The sequence below is a fragment of the Pagrus pagrus genome, assembly GCF_965226575.1.
Source record: "Pagrus pagrus genome assembly, chromosome: 19".
Classification (NCBI taxonomy): Eukaryota; Metazoa; Chordata; class Actinopteri; order Spariformes; family Sparidae; genus Pagrus; species Pagrus pagrus.
Genome location: NC_140203.1, coordinates 14374415 through 14390039, shown reverse-complemented (window position 1 = coordinate 14390039; position 15625 = coordinate 14374415). Strand labels below are relative to the sequence as shown.

At 41.3% G+C, this 15625-nt stretch overlaps 1 protein-coding gene and 1 long non-coding RNA gene across 4 annotated transcripts in view; one reads left to right on the top strand and one right to left on the bottom strand.

The window, feature by feature from the left end:
- LOC311275411 overlaps positions 1-15506 on the top strand; it is a 110654-nt gene extending 95148 nt beyond the window's left edge. Inside the window, exon 3 of one of the 2 annotated variants that reach the window (XR_014624865.1) lies at positions 15417-15506. This is a non-coding gene — a long non-coding RNA (uncharacterized lncRNA). The remainder of the gene's footprint in view (positions 1-15416) is intronic. The other variant, XR_014624866.1, reaches the window with a different exon arrangement.
- Positions 12456-15625, bottom strand: part of rai14 (retinoic acid induced 14) — a 59916-nt gene continuing 56746 nt past the window's right edge. For both annotated transcript variants that reach the window (XM_084383937.1, XM_084383936.1), the window contains exons 18-21: positions 15391-15558; positions 15125-15283; positions 14960-15025; positions 12456-14264 (exon numbers count right to left, since the gene is read on the bottom strand). In XM_084383937.1, coding sequence (XP_084240063.1) covers positions 14178-14264; positions 14960-15025; positions 15125-15283; positions 15391-15558 — 480 coding nt within the window. In that variant the 3' untranslated portion in view covers positions 12456-14177. The remainder of the gene's footprint in view (positions 14265-14959; positions 15026-15124; positions 15284-15390; positions 15559-15625) is intronic.

Here is a 15625-nt window from a genome sequence, read left to right as displayed (position 1 = left end):
TCGGTTAGTTACGGTAACACCAAGTTGGCACAAAACAACATTTTCACCAGAGTTTAGAGCCGCGCTGTACTTCAGCACATCTGAGCTCCATTTGAACTGGGAAGTCTGAATTTCTGAAATTCCAGTCAGAAATTTCCACTGCAATTCCCCCTGAAGTCACCTTCCAAAATCGGAAAAACCTCATCAACCATGACCTCAGAATACAAGATGGCTAATTGTCCGTGTTAGCATGCTAACATTTCCTAATTAGCAGTAAACGCAAAGTGCAGCAGAGACAGATGGGAATGTCATTTGTTGTATTTGGTCATAAACCGAAGTATTTGATATATTAAACAACTGACCTGATGATGACACTAGATGAAAAGTTAAGGGATCACAAAAAACTATTACACCTGCATACCAAATTTCATGTCAAACCATCCAGTACTTTAATTAAAATCACAAATGTCAACCTCATGGTGGTTAGAGGATCAACAAAGTCATGAGGATACATCACCAAAGTTGATAAGGTGTACCCTCTGGGAACCACGAATGTCTGAACCAAAATTCATGGCAGTGGTTATTTAGACATTTGAGTCTGGACCAAAGTGGCAGACTGACTGACTGCCTTTACGATTCCAAGAGACACAGCGCTAGCCTGGTAACAAACAGAAGACACAGCCGTCAGTCACATTTTTATAACTTCCTTCACTTAGTCTTTTTCTTTCAGAGCATCCCAAAATCGTCTGAATAACCCCAACACTACCTTCCCCTGAGTTTTGCCCTTTTCCCAGCTATTCCCCTGAGCTCCCACCATCAGTTACAGTATCTTTTCTTCTCCTCCTCTTCATCCTTTCTCACTCCCATGCCCCTCAGCCCTGACACCAGCCTCCCTTTGAAGTCCTCTTTTAAGAGCACAATTAACCCCCTCCTCCAGACACCGCACTCACTTCTCACCTTTTTAATAAGGCACTCATAGACAAGTGTCAGACCCTTTTTTTCTCTCACACACACTCTGTCACATGCACACTTCGGTCTACAGGTCCTTACAACACGCCTGTAAATTCTTTGTCACTTGGCTGCAAACTCAGAGACCCCTTCCTGTGTGTATGCTGTGGCACTGTACACATGTGTGTGAGTGTATCTTTGTGAGAGAGAGGGCAAATGAAAGGGAGAGACAGAGGTGGTTTGTGGTTGTTTGACTCAGTGTTAATGTAGTTTCCGGTACTTTGATACAAAGTGAATCAGTGGTGACTGGGGGTGAAAAAAGCCATTAAGGCAGTAGACCACCTAATTGTGGCTCAGCGTGGGCTCTTTCCTGCAGAATATCTGTGCAGTTCAGAAACGAACCAAACCCTATTTGAAATATAGTCATTTTTGAGCCTGGCTGCCGAGATTTCACAAAAGCTAAACTTTGGCATCTTGAAAAGACAAGAGGTCGCGTCCATTCTCGCCCCCATACCTCCACGATCTGTACATGCTCAGTGTTTCCTGCACTGGCGGGATACATGGCCTCAGGCTACCGGAGTAATTCGGTGCAGGTGAATCAAGCCTTTGTGAGTCAGCCTGTAGGACAAGGATGTTTTCCTTTGGGTTCAAGGTGCTGATGATTATTGCCTGATAGCAGCAGACATAATGAAATAATAATGAAACTGCTTCCCCACTTTATCTTGTCTCAGTGGGAGATAAAATTTGTAGATGGTGATGATTGTCTGCAAAGCTCAGACCTGGCAGCAGTGAAGTAGTCAAAACCTTGAGCATTAGTGAGGTGGAGCGCTGATTTTGGCTTCACAGAGATGCATTCAGGCTGTGACTTAGATCAAACTGATAGACATCTAAATTCATCTGTTGCACGAGGCCGCCTTGTTCTTCATTCCTAAGTACGACTAATTTACTGGGTCAAATAAGACTTTATTTCAAACTAAAGATCCCCGTCTGACTATGCAACCGCATGAAATTGCTCAGCTCTCTCTGATCTGAGTAAGAAAATATTTGTCTTCTGGTAGAAATCAACAGTCACAAGGACATTTTATGTGGAAAATTCATCACAATACAGAAAAGTCATGCTCCATTAAATCTCAGTGCAGTGCAGACCTGAAGCTGAGATGCTGTGGCGTCTTCACAACCTCAGTTCGTCTGCTAATTCGTCACTCATGCTCAGGATAGTGTCTTTGGGCAAACAACAACAATTGGCACCGGTCGGCAGATCTCACTGATTGTTGGTAACATAGATCAGTAACGAAGTCAGTTAAATGTTCCGACTCTCGCTAGTCAGCACCAGACATACAAGACTGTTAAACTTTGTGGTGCGAAGAGCCACAGTAGCATTTAAAATACAGTTTGGTCATTTACTCCGCCAAGGAGTTTTTGGTTTGTTTGTCAGCAGGATTACACAAAAACTACTGAACAGATTTCCATGAAACTTGGTTGGAGGTTGGGTCTCGGCCCAGGATAGGCCCCATTAACTTTGGCACTGATCTGGATAAAGGGACGGATCCAGGAAATTTTTCTCACTTTCTTTAACATTGTGAGATTTGTGAGGTCCTTTTCTGACATTTTCGTTAATTTCTCAGGGAATAACGCATGGATCTTGATGAAAGAAATCTGCTGTACTTGCTGTAGGTGGCTATCTATGAGTGAGTACAGTTTGATGCCGATCCAAATAAATTGTTTTATTTGACATTGGATGAGGCTTGATTAAATTAAAGGAGACTGTTGCTTTAGAGGAATGTGATCAACCGTTTCAGAGGAAAAACGATACTCCTGCTGGCACCGTAGCATTACCAATAAGTGCCACCTTAACTGCAATGCTAATGTTGCTCGCAGTAGATCACTACATTTCAGTGACTTCATCTGTTTTTGTAACAAAACCTGGTAGCTGCATGCTGAGATTTCACCAAGTAAATATTGTTTTTGCCTTAATTTGAGGCCAATTTGTTAAAGTAATGAGTTTTATATCGGCCCTTCAGTACACAATACTGAGATTTAGAGTTTGGCTAAGAGGGTTAGGCTAAAAGGTTTTTCATTTTGTGAAACTGTCCAACTCCCCTCCAACTAATCTAAAAGCAAAGAAAAGACTGGCCCGACACCACAGGCCAGTCGAATAAGAATCTTTTGTGAAACCGACCCCTTGTTGCAGTCTGCGTTCCAGTTCATCCCAAAGGATGTTGGATGGGGATAATGGCCAGACAAGTTCTTCCACATCAAGCAAAGAAAACCATTTTATAAGGACTTTGGTTAGTGCATGGGGGGATTGTCATGTTGAAACAACTTGCAGCCACAAAGTTGCAATCACACTATTGTTAAACATATCATAAAGCTGTCATATTTCGATTTTCCCCAATTAGAACCAAACTAAACTGAAAAAGAGTCCCCAAAGTACACAAACTGGGTCCCCACGCATGTACCGTACACCTTTTCATCAGTGTTCATGAAGGTCCAGAGTTCAGCGGCTTTAAGAGGACTGACATGGGGCTAAGCCTGCGGAGTATTGAGGTAGATTGAGAGGATATTCCATATGCAAACACAGACGTGCTGCCTTCCTATAATAACTTCCTCAGAAGCGACGGCAGCTCAGTGTTGAGCTATTTAAGACCAGCAAGCCCTTTGAGGAGGGAGGATTTTCCTTCCCCACATCTCTCTCTCCTTCCCTCCGTCTCTCTCTTTCTGTCATTAATAATATGATATTGTCCCATCTGTCGGGGGAGCCAGCGTGGAGCACATGTTTCCAGTTAGGCTCATCAGAACCTGATGTGGGGAGGCCGGAGCGAACGAGAGGGACTGCAACTGGGAAGCCCGGCCTGGAGTGGGAACGGCGGCAACAGGGCAAGGTAATTAAATCACAGGGACTCGGCTATTTCAGCGCGCAGGTATACACTCCCGTGATATATGAAAAGTCTGTTTGGAATACGAAGGACTCTTGGGAGAGATAGTGTGACCTAAGTTATTCTCCAGCTTCAACAATAAATAGTCAAATAAAGTTGTTTTTTCTGACCCCTCTCGCACGATCTAACATTGAAAATAAAACATTTTCCCCTCCACATTCTTCTGTTTTCAAGGCTCCCTGCCAAATCTTTACATGTACACATTTTTCACAATATACAAGTGATCACACAATCATGTTTGCTTGTATAATTGGTTTACAAAGTAAAGTGTAGGTGCCCCGGGACATGAGTAAGTTGACATCACTATTAACATATTTGTAAGATGCCATAATGTAAAACACAAACAAGAAAATGGCCTGATCAAAGGGCCTTGTTCTGCCCACTGCTGTTACCCCACCTCCAGACAGTATTGCTGCAATCATTCTGCGCTAAATCAGATGCAGAAATAAACATCTCTGGGGTTTGGATCTGTAGCCAAAACACTCTCGGATCAGGGATCTCAGCCAACTACTCCACATCTATAAAGAGGGAAGGAGCACTTCTGATCTGGGATGCAGCACATGATAAATTATTATTGAATGTGATCGATAGACAAGCAAAAATAGAGTGTGAGTGTGAATCATGTTTAGGAACAAGATGAAATTACTTCCCAAACACTTGTCTGTAAATACAAATAAACACATTCTACGTCTAATTTTATTAACATCATGACTGTCCACAATACGCAGTGACGGAAAGTACTGTACTTAAGTACAATTCTGAAGTACTTGTACTGTATTTCCATGTTCTGCTCCTTTATACTTCCACTCCACTACATTTTGGAGGCAAATATTGTACTTCTTACTGATAACTTTAGTTACTAGCTACTTTGCTGACTTCATGTGGCATCAGAGCCAAAGTAGCACATTGTTAAAGGAGACCTATTTTCCTTTATTTTCTAGTCCACACCAACAGAAGCTCCTCTCTCCCCCAGAAAACACCGCTCCTGAAAAGCCTCGTCAGTAGCCCCGCCTTTAATTCAGTGACTTTGTGACATCACACTACATCACCATGTCACATATTTGCATAACTTATGCCTAGCAGGTAGCAGAAGAAATAATTTAGCACAGCTGCTCTGTTGTTGTTAGCGGTGCTGGGTCAGAGAAAACTGGGTATTCAGGAGGGGCAATTTATCGGCAATCTAATATTGAAAAAAGAAAACACACTCTGATAATCAGAAAAATGCTGAATATGTAATCTGTCAACCTAAGGTTTACAGTATATATACATACATGTAAATAAAGCATGTGTATAATTTTTTTTTTTTAAGACTTAAACTCGAGTACTATTTGTATGGACGACTTTTACCAAAGTAATATTTTAACACAATATCTTTTGGGTACTTCTGCAACACTGACGACACACCTCTCACAGTGTTTCGGTGCCGGTGAACCTCTCTGTGCTCTGCTGTCTTGTGGTCTTCCACAGTCGTGTAACTGTATCTCAGTGACCCAGGTTAGTGCCGCCAGCAGAACTGCAGTCGGCTCAGTGATGTCAGCAGAAAGCATCAGCGTGCCCAGAGATGGTGTAGTGGCTGTTGTAGGGGAACACCACTCAATTGGGGAAATCACATCTGCTATCATCACGGCAGGCGCAGCACCGTCAAATCGTCGAAGCGTATGGCTTTTTTCCCACAGCGAGAAACCGGAGATGCGAGGCTGTAATATGTGAAGTCATCCTGATGTGCCGCCCGGAGCGACAATCAAGATGAGGCTGAATTCTGTGAGATTATTTGTGATCTTTCGGTGATGTTAGATTTGAGTCATAAAACGCACATTTTCCCGGAGGAAATGTTCCAGCATACTGTTACAATCACCTGTTCCAAGTTTTCCAATTGATTCTCTATGGAGCTGTGCGCCGGTCACAGATTGTTTATTGTTTCTGACTGCGAGGGGCTGCATTAAATGTCCACATACAGGAGATATATTTGCTAATGCTAGAAATATTATATTGTAGTGTTGTAATTCAGAGGGGCTCCCTCTGTGGCTTCGAGAATACTTCTCTAATAGAAGATCGAATCAGGACGGAGCCTCTGTCGTGACTCTGATTCCTCTCATCATCTCTTCTCAGTAATGCTTCATGGATTCTACCAACGAGCCAAATGTAGATCACTCAAAAGCATCTTTGCATTAATATCATCTTTTATCCATTAGACTTTGGTTCAAAGACTGTCTTAAGATGCCTCAAGGAAACAAAACCCGTCGATTTTGAGTCATTTTGATTTGGTTTGCTTCAGAGAGAAGGACTTTTAAGTGTTCTCCATCAAAGAAGAGCCTTGTAGTAGAATTAAAACCTTGTTTTTCACCAACGAACCAAAAAAAAATGTGTCTATGAAGTTTGGGCCGGTGCCGTGACGCAGAGTAAAAGAAATTCAGCTGTGTTGTAATTTGGAAACGCACTTTTTGTGTTTTCTTTACTGCATGTACCGCGTGTACACATGTTTGTGTGTTTGAATGCTTTTTTTTATGTGTGCGTGCGCACGCTTTCATGTGCATGAATGTGTGTGAGTGTGTTTGTGGGCCACAGTAGGCTGCAGGCGAGGTTACATCTTGCAGCAATTAAGCTGCATGCGTTACTTACGCCCCTCCACTCGTCTACTGCAGGGTCTTGTTTCAAGGCCGGCCTGTGTTAGACAAACTGAGAACATTTGACGGCTTGGTGGCTGAGGCTGGATGGGCGAACGCAGCAACAACACATTTCACAAATCAGTTAATTGCTCGACAATAAAATATGGTCGTATTGGATAGAGCGTAAGTATGTTAGCAATGTTGACAAAACCATGGAGATGTGTAGCAGAGGGAAGAGATGAAAGGAAAGAGGGAAGGAAAGCAAAAGAGGTGAGGTAAGGGATTGGGTGAAGGCTGTGATGTGATGACGCATAAAAACAATAACCAGCGAAGAAAACATTTTCAGATTTCTTCTCGGTTTCATGCCACCACTTCCTATCACAATACACACTTAAACACTGCTGTGGTCTCAATGTCCTGCCAAGGAGAGAGCCATGGCTCAGTGACAGTCACTCTCTCTTTCTGCCATCGAGTTCCCCAATGACAACACGGCTGTTATCGTGGCAGAGATTACTCACATGCCGAAACCTCCCCTTGTTTACAGCAGCCTGGATGCCAAATGCCAATAGTCCCCAGCATCGCTTAGAGGCACTTAGTACAGCTAAATGTCACAATATGATTGTTTTTAACTGCAGCTCAGCGGATAATCAGCAAACAAATAATCCTTTGTAAATGAAGGCTTTACATGTTTTTATTACATTAAAGAGATTTTGTGCTAGCTGAGTCTTGTTGGTAGTGGTGGTTCAATGGAATTTGCCTTAAATACACAAATAAATGAGGCCAGGTGGAGGCGTATAGAGATTTAAAGGTCACTTTCAAGTATCAAATGCCTACTACAAAAGTTTAAAGTAGTGTCAATAGATGTGACACAAGTGCAGACAGAGGGCAAGCAGATGCAGAAAACAACAGTCAACTTTAGAAAACTGCAGGCTTAATAACAGAGAAACTACACAGCTCACAACTCAACAAACAAGTCACAAAGACGGGGAGACAGGAAATGGCAACAAAAAGCTGCATCGTTAGGGACCAAAGTCAGGAGTCCTGCTTTACAACTGTGAATGAAGCTCCTGTGCTGATCGTGGGATTTTTTTTGGGGGGGTGACTTCTTTAAAGGCTAGACAACGAGGCACAGGTGGTCTCCAACTGCTGTAGTAACTCTCTCTCTCCAGCTCTGTGCCCTTTCCTTTCCTTTCCTTTCCTTTCCTTTGCATTTTATCATGCAAGTATGTATGTACCAAAGAAACGTTACTTCAGTAAATACACCTTGCATGTTGTGAACATTTATTTCAGAAAAGGGGGCGAGAGACAAGTAACTTTTTGATCTCGTTTGAGTTGTGCCACGTATTAAACATGGGATGTTGTGAAAGTGTGTAATTAGAAAGACTACACACCCAACGATGTTTAAGTGAAGCCGTCTCGTTCCCGCATATTAGCTAGCTGACAAACTCTATCTTCACATAACTGCAGCTGATAGTAAGGCCAGACTTGTTCTTTTCTGGGCCAAGATGAGCGAGACGATGTAGTTTTAATAATCTGTTTCACTCCAAACTAAATCGTACTTTACTATCTTGAAAACAAACTCCTAAACTTACAACGGTCGTATGTGTGATTCACAGCACAACTGAATGGGATCAAAACGTGATTTGTCTCACCCCGTTAACCACCGCGCATATTTTTTCAGGAATAAGGACTTCTTCTGTCGTGTCGTTTAAATGCCTGAGCAAATGGGAACGATCCCTGAAGATTAATCTCAGATCAATCCACCTTGCCGTCTGATGCAAACATCCTGTAAAGCCTGTAAAATAACAGCCCTACCGCGCTGTGACAAATGATGTTGTGTGTGCGCATCTTTTTATGCACACGTGCCAGTCTGTATATTTCCCACGGTGGGTGGAAAATGCAAACCACAGTGGAGTGATGCTCTCTAACAGTCTTTTTGATACAACATTTTATTGTGGGCACAACTAACCACAGTCACAGGGTTCAGCTGCTCCCAAATATGTTGAAGATTGTCACCAGGCAGAAGAACCTCCCAGCTTTTAAGGGCTTTAGATATAGATGTAGCAGCTGCTCTCAAGTCTCACAGCTTGTTACGGACACAACAATGTATTTTAATAAATATTTCTAAGATAAATGATTCCCAGTCCAGATGTCTTCTTCAGCAGCTAAACGTAATAGGAAATACTTCACTCAACATCACGTATGTGCTACTTGAAGAGACAATTACCAACACTTGAGCAGATAACGCAGGCCTGCTCCCTGAGACGGCCTCTGACGTACATGAGTGCGAAGCTGTTCATCAGTATTTACTGAGCACACGAACCTTGATTGCTAGGAATTACACAGTATAAACAAATAGTTAGCAAAGACACGGATAGAGCATTAAGAAATGACTTTATTGCTGCCTTGCTTCATCACTTGTGAGCCGTGGTCGTGTAGAAAACTTCCTCCTCATCAGCTCTTCTTCCCCTCCCCAGCTTGTTCCCCTCATGCTCCTGGCAGCTAAAACAGGTTTATGCGCTACTTCAGAGGAGTCTCTCAGTCGCAGATTAGTCATCCCTCCAGTGGTTCAACATATACACTTGTCCCTCTCTCCTGATCTGCTGCTCTTGCGTCTCCATGTTTTTTCTCTTGGCCACAACCTCTTCTCATTTCCTCCCCGAATGGGCTCCTTCAGCCGCAGTCTTCCTCTCCTGGGCTTTGACCTTCTGTTATGACTTCTTCACATCGTCTAAACTCTGTCTCCACTCTTCTTTTCTGAGCTCCTTTTTCTCTATACAGAATTATCCACGATCCAGGGATATTTATGTAGCTCTACAGGGAGAATCAGTTCACTCACTTTTTTAGGATTCATATATTATTACCTTACCTTCTTTGTGCTTTTTGTGGAAAGTGTCTCAGTCAGATATACTTAGCTGCAGAGTGATGGAGGGACCCAGAACTTAACCCTGAGGCATCCCAGAATAGTAGAAAAAAATCTATTAACGCTTTAAACTTCATGGGTTTAATTTATAAGGCTGTAATTTAAATTTCAAAGATGCGCAAAAAGATATTCACAGTAGTCAACTAGATGGGATGTAATGGTGCAGTTGTACAAACCACAACATCTGGTTTTTAGTACTTAAGTCAAAACCATGTTGCGTTGAAGAAGGGCAATAACTAATGATTATTTTCCATCACTGATGATTCTGCAGATTTCTTTTTCACTGCAAATCAATTACTATTTTGTCTGTAAAATGTCAGAAACAGAGCCAAAAGATAGCATCAGTCCAAAACCCAAACATACTCAGTCATACGAGATAAACAGAAGCCATTAATCTTCACAACCAGGGATTTTTTTTAGCATTTTAAGGTTGATAAATTATTAAAGGGGCTGTGTGTAGTTTTGGAGAAGAAATTCAAGCTCAGAATTTTTAATTTTTGCAACATTAATGCGGTAATAGTACAAACTCAGAAATATTTATTTTTTCCATGACTGAATAAACAAGCTGTTCTCAGTGGAAAATAAGGTCCCCAGAACACTGTTTGAAGCTAGAAAGGTGGCAGGGTCAAGTATAACAGTATAACAGTATGAAATTGTGTTGTCCTTTAAGGTCAGTAAGTTTATTCAGTCATGAAAAAACATTCATTGAAGATCTTTCTCTTCTGATTAAAATGTCTTCCCCAAAACTACATAGTGCACCTTTTTAATTATTTTTTTTAATTTTAAAAACATTTTTAATGATTACCTTTGTCTGTCAGTAATCAATTAATTGCTTTCTAGCGTGACCATTTTGAGCGTGTAAATAACATCTTGATTCAGTCCCCATCTACTTCAGTTGTTAAGGAGAATCCTGCATTGCTGTCTCGCTGTGAAGCTCCACAAATGTTTTGTGGACTGTGAAAACTTAACCCGACCCTACATCAGCATGAGGGTGAGAAGCTAATGACAGAATTATCATTTTTGGGTGAACTGCCCCTTTAAAGCCACTTAAAGAAATAAGACATTAAAGGAAGATGTTGAAAGGTCAGTTTGATGTCAGTTAAATAACCAGGAGAAATACAGGAAAGACTGTAAAAAAAGGTCCATGTTTAAACATCCTCTTCAAATAACATCAAGTTGAATATTTCAGTTCGTCCGTGCAGAGTTCACAGATGTCAGAGTTTGAGATTTGACTTCAGCCTGCAATGCTTGACAAATATGGGCCCTAGCTGGATTAGGATCACAGCACTAGATCTTTCTCCACTAAACCCCCGAAGCCTGAGGGCAGAACGTGTGGGAAAGCAAGATTGACAGGAAGTTGTCGTGTAAAGGCAGAGGTGTGTGTGCTTTTCTTGCGTGCACACACGTACGTGTGTGTTTGACCAGCGGGCAGAACACAGGGCCAGGACAGGAAACGAAGTGGTTGTGCCACCGGTTAGAGGAAACAGAACGGCAGATAAATTACTCTGAGTTGGGCTGGCAGGACTTCTGAGAGCCAAAGCTGAGTGGACATTGAGGGAGGACAGAGTGTTGACAGGGAGGACGGTGTGCCTAACTCAACAGGAAGATAAACAATGCACCTTTTTAAAAAAAATCAGTATTTTAAAGTGAAAAAGTTTTTTTCATACTCTGATTCTGGCAGATTATAAACAGAAACAGAACATAAGATGTAATATATCAAGTGTATGTATGTGTGTATAGATGGAGACAAATTAAAGGGAAACATTGTCAGTTGTTGGACCACAAGAAGCAACCAGAACAGCTTCAGGGTTCCTTTGCATACATTTTAAAAGTCTCTGCTGGAAGAATAAAATATCATTTTTAAAGATATCCCCTCATCATATGTTTTGTTTACGAATTTCCATTGAGATTCATACTCATCAAATCATTATGTTTAATTTTATTTTATGTCATTTATTCAGCTTTTCCTTTAATTTGTCACGCGTCTGTAAAATGTGCGAGCGGGACGGTACAGAAGCAACAAGAGATCCAATTTTGTCAAATGCTGCCATCTAGTGGTCATTTATCGCCTGTTCAGTCTCATCCTGCTCTTGCGCTTCACCTGTTTAAATCAATTTCACAATGAATCTGAGCGAGACACAACTTTGAGCTACTGTAGGAACAGCTTCAACAAGAACAGTTTTAATGAAACTGAACATTGAATGGGCCCCTAAGAATCTCCAGCTGACACAAAACCCTGAGTCATACGTCAAGTCTCTCTACAGATGCCCGGGTGACAGCCTGTGTTACTCCTGTGACCACTGAGGTTAAAAAATATTCAGAAGGAAAATAGACCGTGTGAGCTTTGTGATTTGGGAGAAGTGGGCAGTGCGTTCCATTTTCATTGCTGTCATGGACGTACATTGATGATTTAAGAGTGTCAAAACCCTGATGCATTCCAGTTTTGATGTGTTGAAGTTTGCAAAATTTGTGTCTCAAAAACAGGAAGTGTTGTGTTATATGAAAATGAATCTCTGGCTTGTATTAGTCTATGGTGACTTGTTGAGTAGACCTCCTACACTTAAGCAAAAAGCAGATCGAAAGAAAATGATTTGCTTAATTTTCAAGTAAAAATGTCAAATATTTGCTGGTTCCGGCTTCTTAAATGTAAAGACTTGCTGCTTCTCTTTGTCATTTATGACGGTGAATGAAACGTGATTGGGTTTTGAACCGTTGGTTGGACTAAAGAAGCAAGATGTAGACGTCACTTTGGGCTCTGGGAAATTGTGATGACCATTTTTCACAGGTGTTTGACATTTTATAGTAAAAAGTAAATTAATTGTGAAACTAATGAGCCGATTAATGGATAATTAAAATAATGGTTAGTTGTGTCTCAATGGTATCCTTGCAGGCTGGGTGTACTGCAGCTATATGCATGACACAATAATGAAAACTTATTTCGGTCAATCACGTCCCGTTTTCTGCTAAAATGCTATTACAGTTTCAATTTAACATCTTTCTTACAGTTATAATAGGTCATTTTCACATGTTTTGATATATATAAGTGACACAGACACATGATGGTACAGTATCTTGAAAATTTATTAATGTGGGCAGAAAAGCAGTTGGCAAACAAGCATTTTTTCATGTCACTACAAAACTGTTAGTGAAGAAACAACCAACAGGAAAGTTGTTTCTGTCTTTTCCCTTTCTTGTTACAAAACATCTCAGTCAAGACCTACAGAGAAAGAGAGAAAAGTTGTTATGATATTCTACAAACTGTGAAATAAAGCAAAAGCTCTACTCACAATCTCAGTCAGGTGTAAATCATGTTCAGTAAAAAAAGTTCCTGAGTGAGAAAGGAGCTTCAGTCGGATACAAATTCATTGAATCGGAGCGTTAGTGTTGGGTGTGTTCTCAAGAGGAAGGGTGTATGGCTCTAAGTACAGTACTAAGGCAAAGGAGTGTGACGTGAAAACAGTTCAGAAGTCTCTAGAAGACAAGTTGTATTCTCGAACACTGTACAGTTTATGTCCGTACCTGCAATGGAAACACTGAGAGAGACGGGAGCATCAGAGACAGAAAAAAACATTCCTGGTAAATGAAATAAATTAATGAGATTGTACAAGGAAGCCTGGTGAAGTTGGCGATGTGGACAAATGAGAATTGTTGACTGTAATTCCAGAAAAATACTGTCTGCTTACAGGCACCAGACGACAGACACAACTCTAGTTTTATGCAAAACTCAACCTTTTTTGCATGCGTTTCAAGTAAGAACAAAAGAGTCAATATTGAGCCCGTACTGTCGGACATTTGTAACAACTGAAATGTTTTTCTATTACAGTAAACAATTATATTCAACCCCTTATGTGTAGAATATGAATACTTACAGGAAAAGCTAATTCAGGTGTCGCTAGACCAAATAGTGCGTTGTTATACTTGAGGAAAAGCATCCCATTCACTCGGACAAAAAACAAGGCCATCAAAAATACAGCTATCAAACCTCTTCATTAAAGTACAGTAACTTAGAAAACATGACATGATAATACAATTCAGTAAAATACATTTTTTATAAATTTTTGTGCTAGTAGGAAAATAGCAATACAAACAGTATCATGCATTTTCTTCATAGAAGTGCGGCCAAAAAACGTTTCTATGTGATTTTTGGGCTGGCATAGAGCAAAGTCACATGCATTGTTATTAAGAGGGCACGAATAATTTAGATTGTATCAGAAGCATTTCGACAACCGTGAAACATTAGACAAGTACAAACACTGTTGTATCATAAAATAGATACTATTAACAGCAGCGCTAAGTGAGGCTTTTAGTTCTCTAAGCGCACATTGTAACAGAAACAAAACACACTGAACTCACTATTTCATCAGACTGATTTATCACACTGCATGTGATTTAAAGTTACTGCACATTGACAGTGTTAACGTGCACATACTGAGATTACAAGTTTGGCTGGTACAAAGACCTGGTTCACCCACTCATTTGAATGGTTAGATGGCTGTTGTACAGTATCTGTATGCTGGGCTAGGCTGGGCTGGAGTTTCCCAAAAACATCTTCAATCGTATCATTAATGACCTTCAGATCTTAGTTGGTCGATTTGACGTTAACAAAGGCAAAGAGCATATGATTGTAAACCTTTTCCTCTTTAACAAATACTCTAGGTTTATCCGGAGGCACCGTGTGTTGGTTCCTTGCTTGTAAGCAGCACAAGCAACGTGTGAATTTGGACGGGAGGACATCAGTTCAGTTTCGTTCACATCGTGCTTTTGGAAAACTGGGCCCAGTGAGTCTCAGCAGGCCTCCTTGGCTGGGCTTGGCATCTTGCACATCATCAAGATCTGCTTCAAGGCTTTCTGCACGTCCTCGTCCATCTGACCCTGAAGGCGCACACAGCACGGGTTCAGAAAATTCAATACATTACCATGTGATTTAAAGGTCATATGCATACTTTTATTTTGGGGGTCTACTAGAACATGTTTACATGCTTTAATGTAAAAAAAAAACAAAAAAAAAACATTATTTTTCCATACTGTCCAGTGCTGCAACATCTCTATTCACCCCCTGTCTGAAACACTCCATTTTAGCGCCTGTCGCTTTAAGGCCCAACTCCTGAGCCCATGTCTGATCTGATTGGTGAGCTCTTACAGGCCTGAGCAGGCAGCGCCCACTGTGTTACTGCATCAGCTCAGTCAGCACAGCCTGGCTGGGGGCATGACTGAGGGCGTGTGACATCACATACATATGGTAACCCTGATGGCTCATTTAAAGGTTTCTGAATACGGGCTGTGTGCATTTCCTGTGGATTGAGCGTCTTGATACTTTCACAGTATTGGTCTCACCAAGACCAGCTTTATGATAAGAAATGTAAAAAAGAAATATGACTTTCTACAAGATGAAACTTTTAAAAGGGCAAGGTCACCCAAATAAAAACTTCTTGGTTGATTTGAGATGAATATTTCAAAAACTTGGCAAATAAAAGTGAAAACATATCCCACCCCCATAATTTGGGTGAAACATTCCTTTAAATTTTAAGCCGTAAGCAAGCTGTAGCCAAACTAATGGATGGATTTACCTGGACAGCGTAGAGGAGGTGCATCCTGTAGACTGACACTATCTCATGGTGCTGCTTCTTTGACTCCTACACAGAAAACATGAGGTAAACAGAAGGTTTCTCAAAGAACAGTACACTCTCTTGTAATCGTGCTTTCCATCTAAGAACATGCTGGACAAATCTTACAGCTAGCTGGTACTGTAGTTGTTTGATTTGTTGCTGCATCGTCTCCAGCTGCTGGTTTTGCTGCACTCTCTTCGAGGGAGAGCCTGCGGTGTAGGAGAGCTGTGATAGGCTGTTTAAGGCGTCCTTCAGCTTCCCCACCTCCCGTGACAGGTCGTCTATCTGAGAGGGACAAACGGAAAACATGCAGTTAATGAAACAAAGAGTTTTTTTGGTCTGATTAGTTGGAAGTTTAGGTTAACTGGTAAAGCTTCCACATTATTACTCACCCTCTTGTTCTTCTCTCTCTCTGAAGCAACGTGATTCTCCACCAGCTGTTTGAGCTGACACACAGCATCCTGAGCCTCGGCCAGTCTGGAGGTCAGCGTCTGGTTCTCCTTCTCCCTCGACATCACCAGCTCCTGCAGGGCCTCCCGCTCAGCACCATTCTCCCGCGCCTGATGGATTGATGGATAAAGGTTTGTAAATTATACGAGGGAAGATTATTTACATGTATAGTCAACA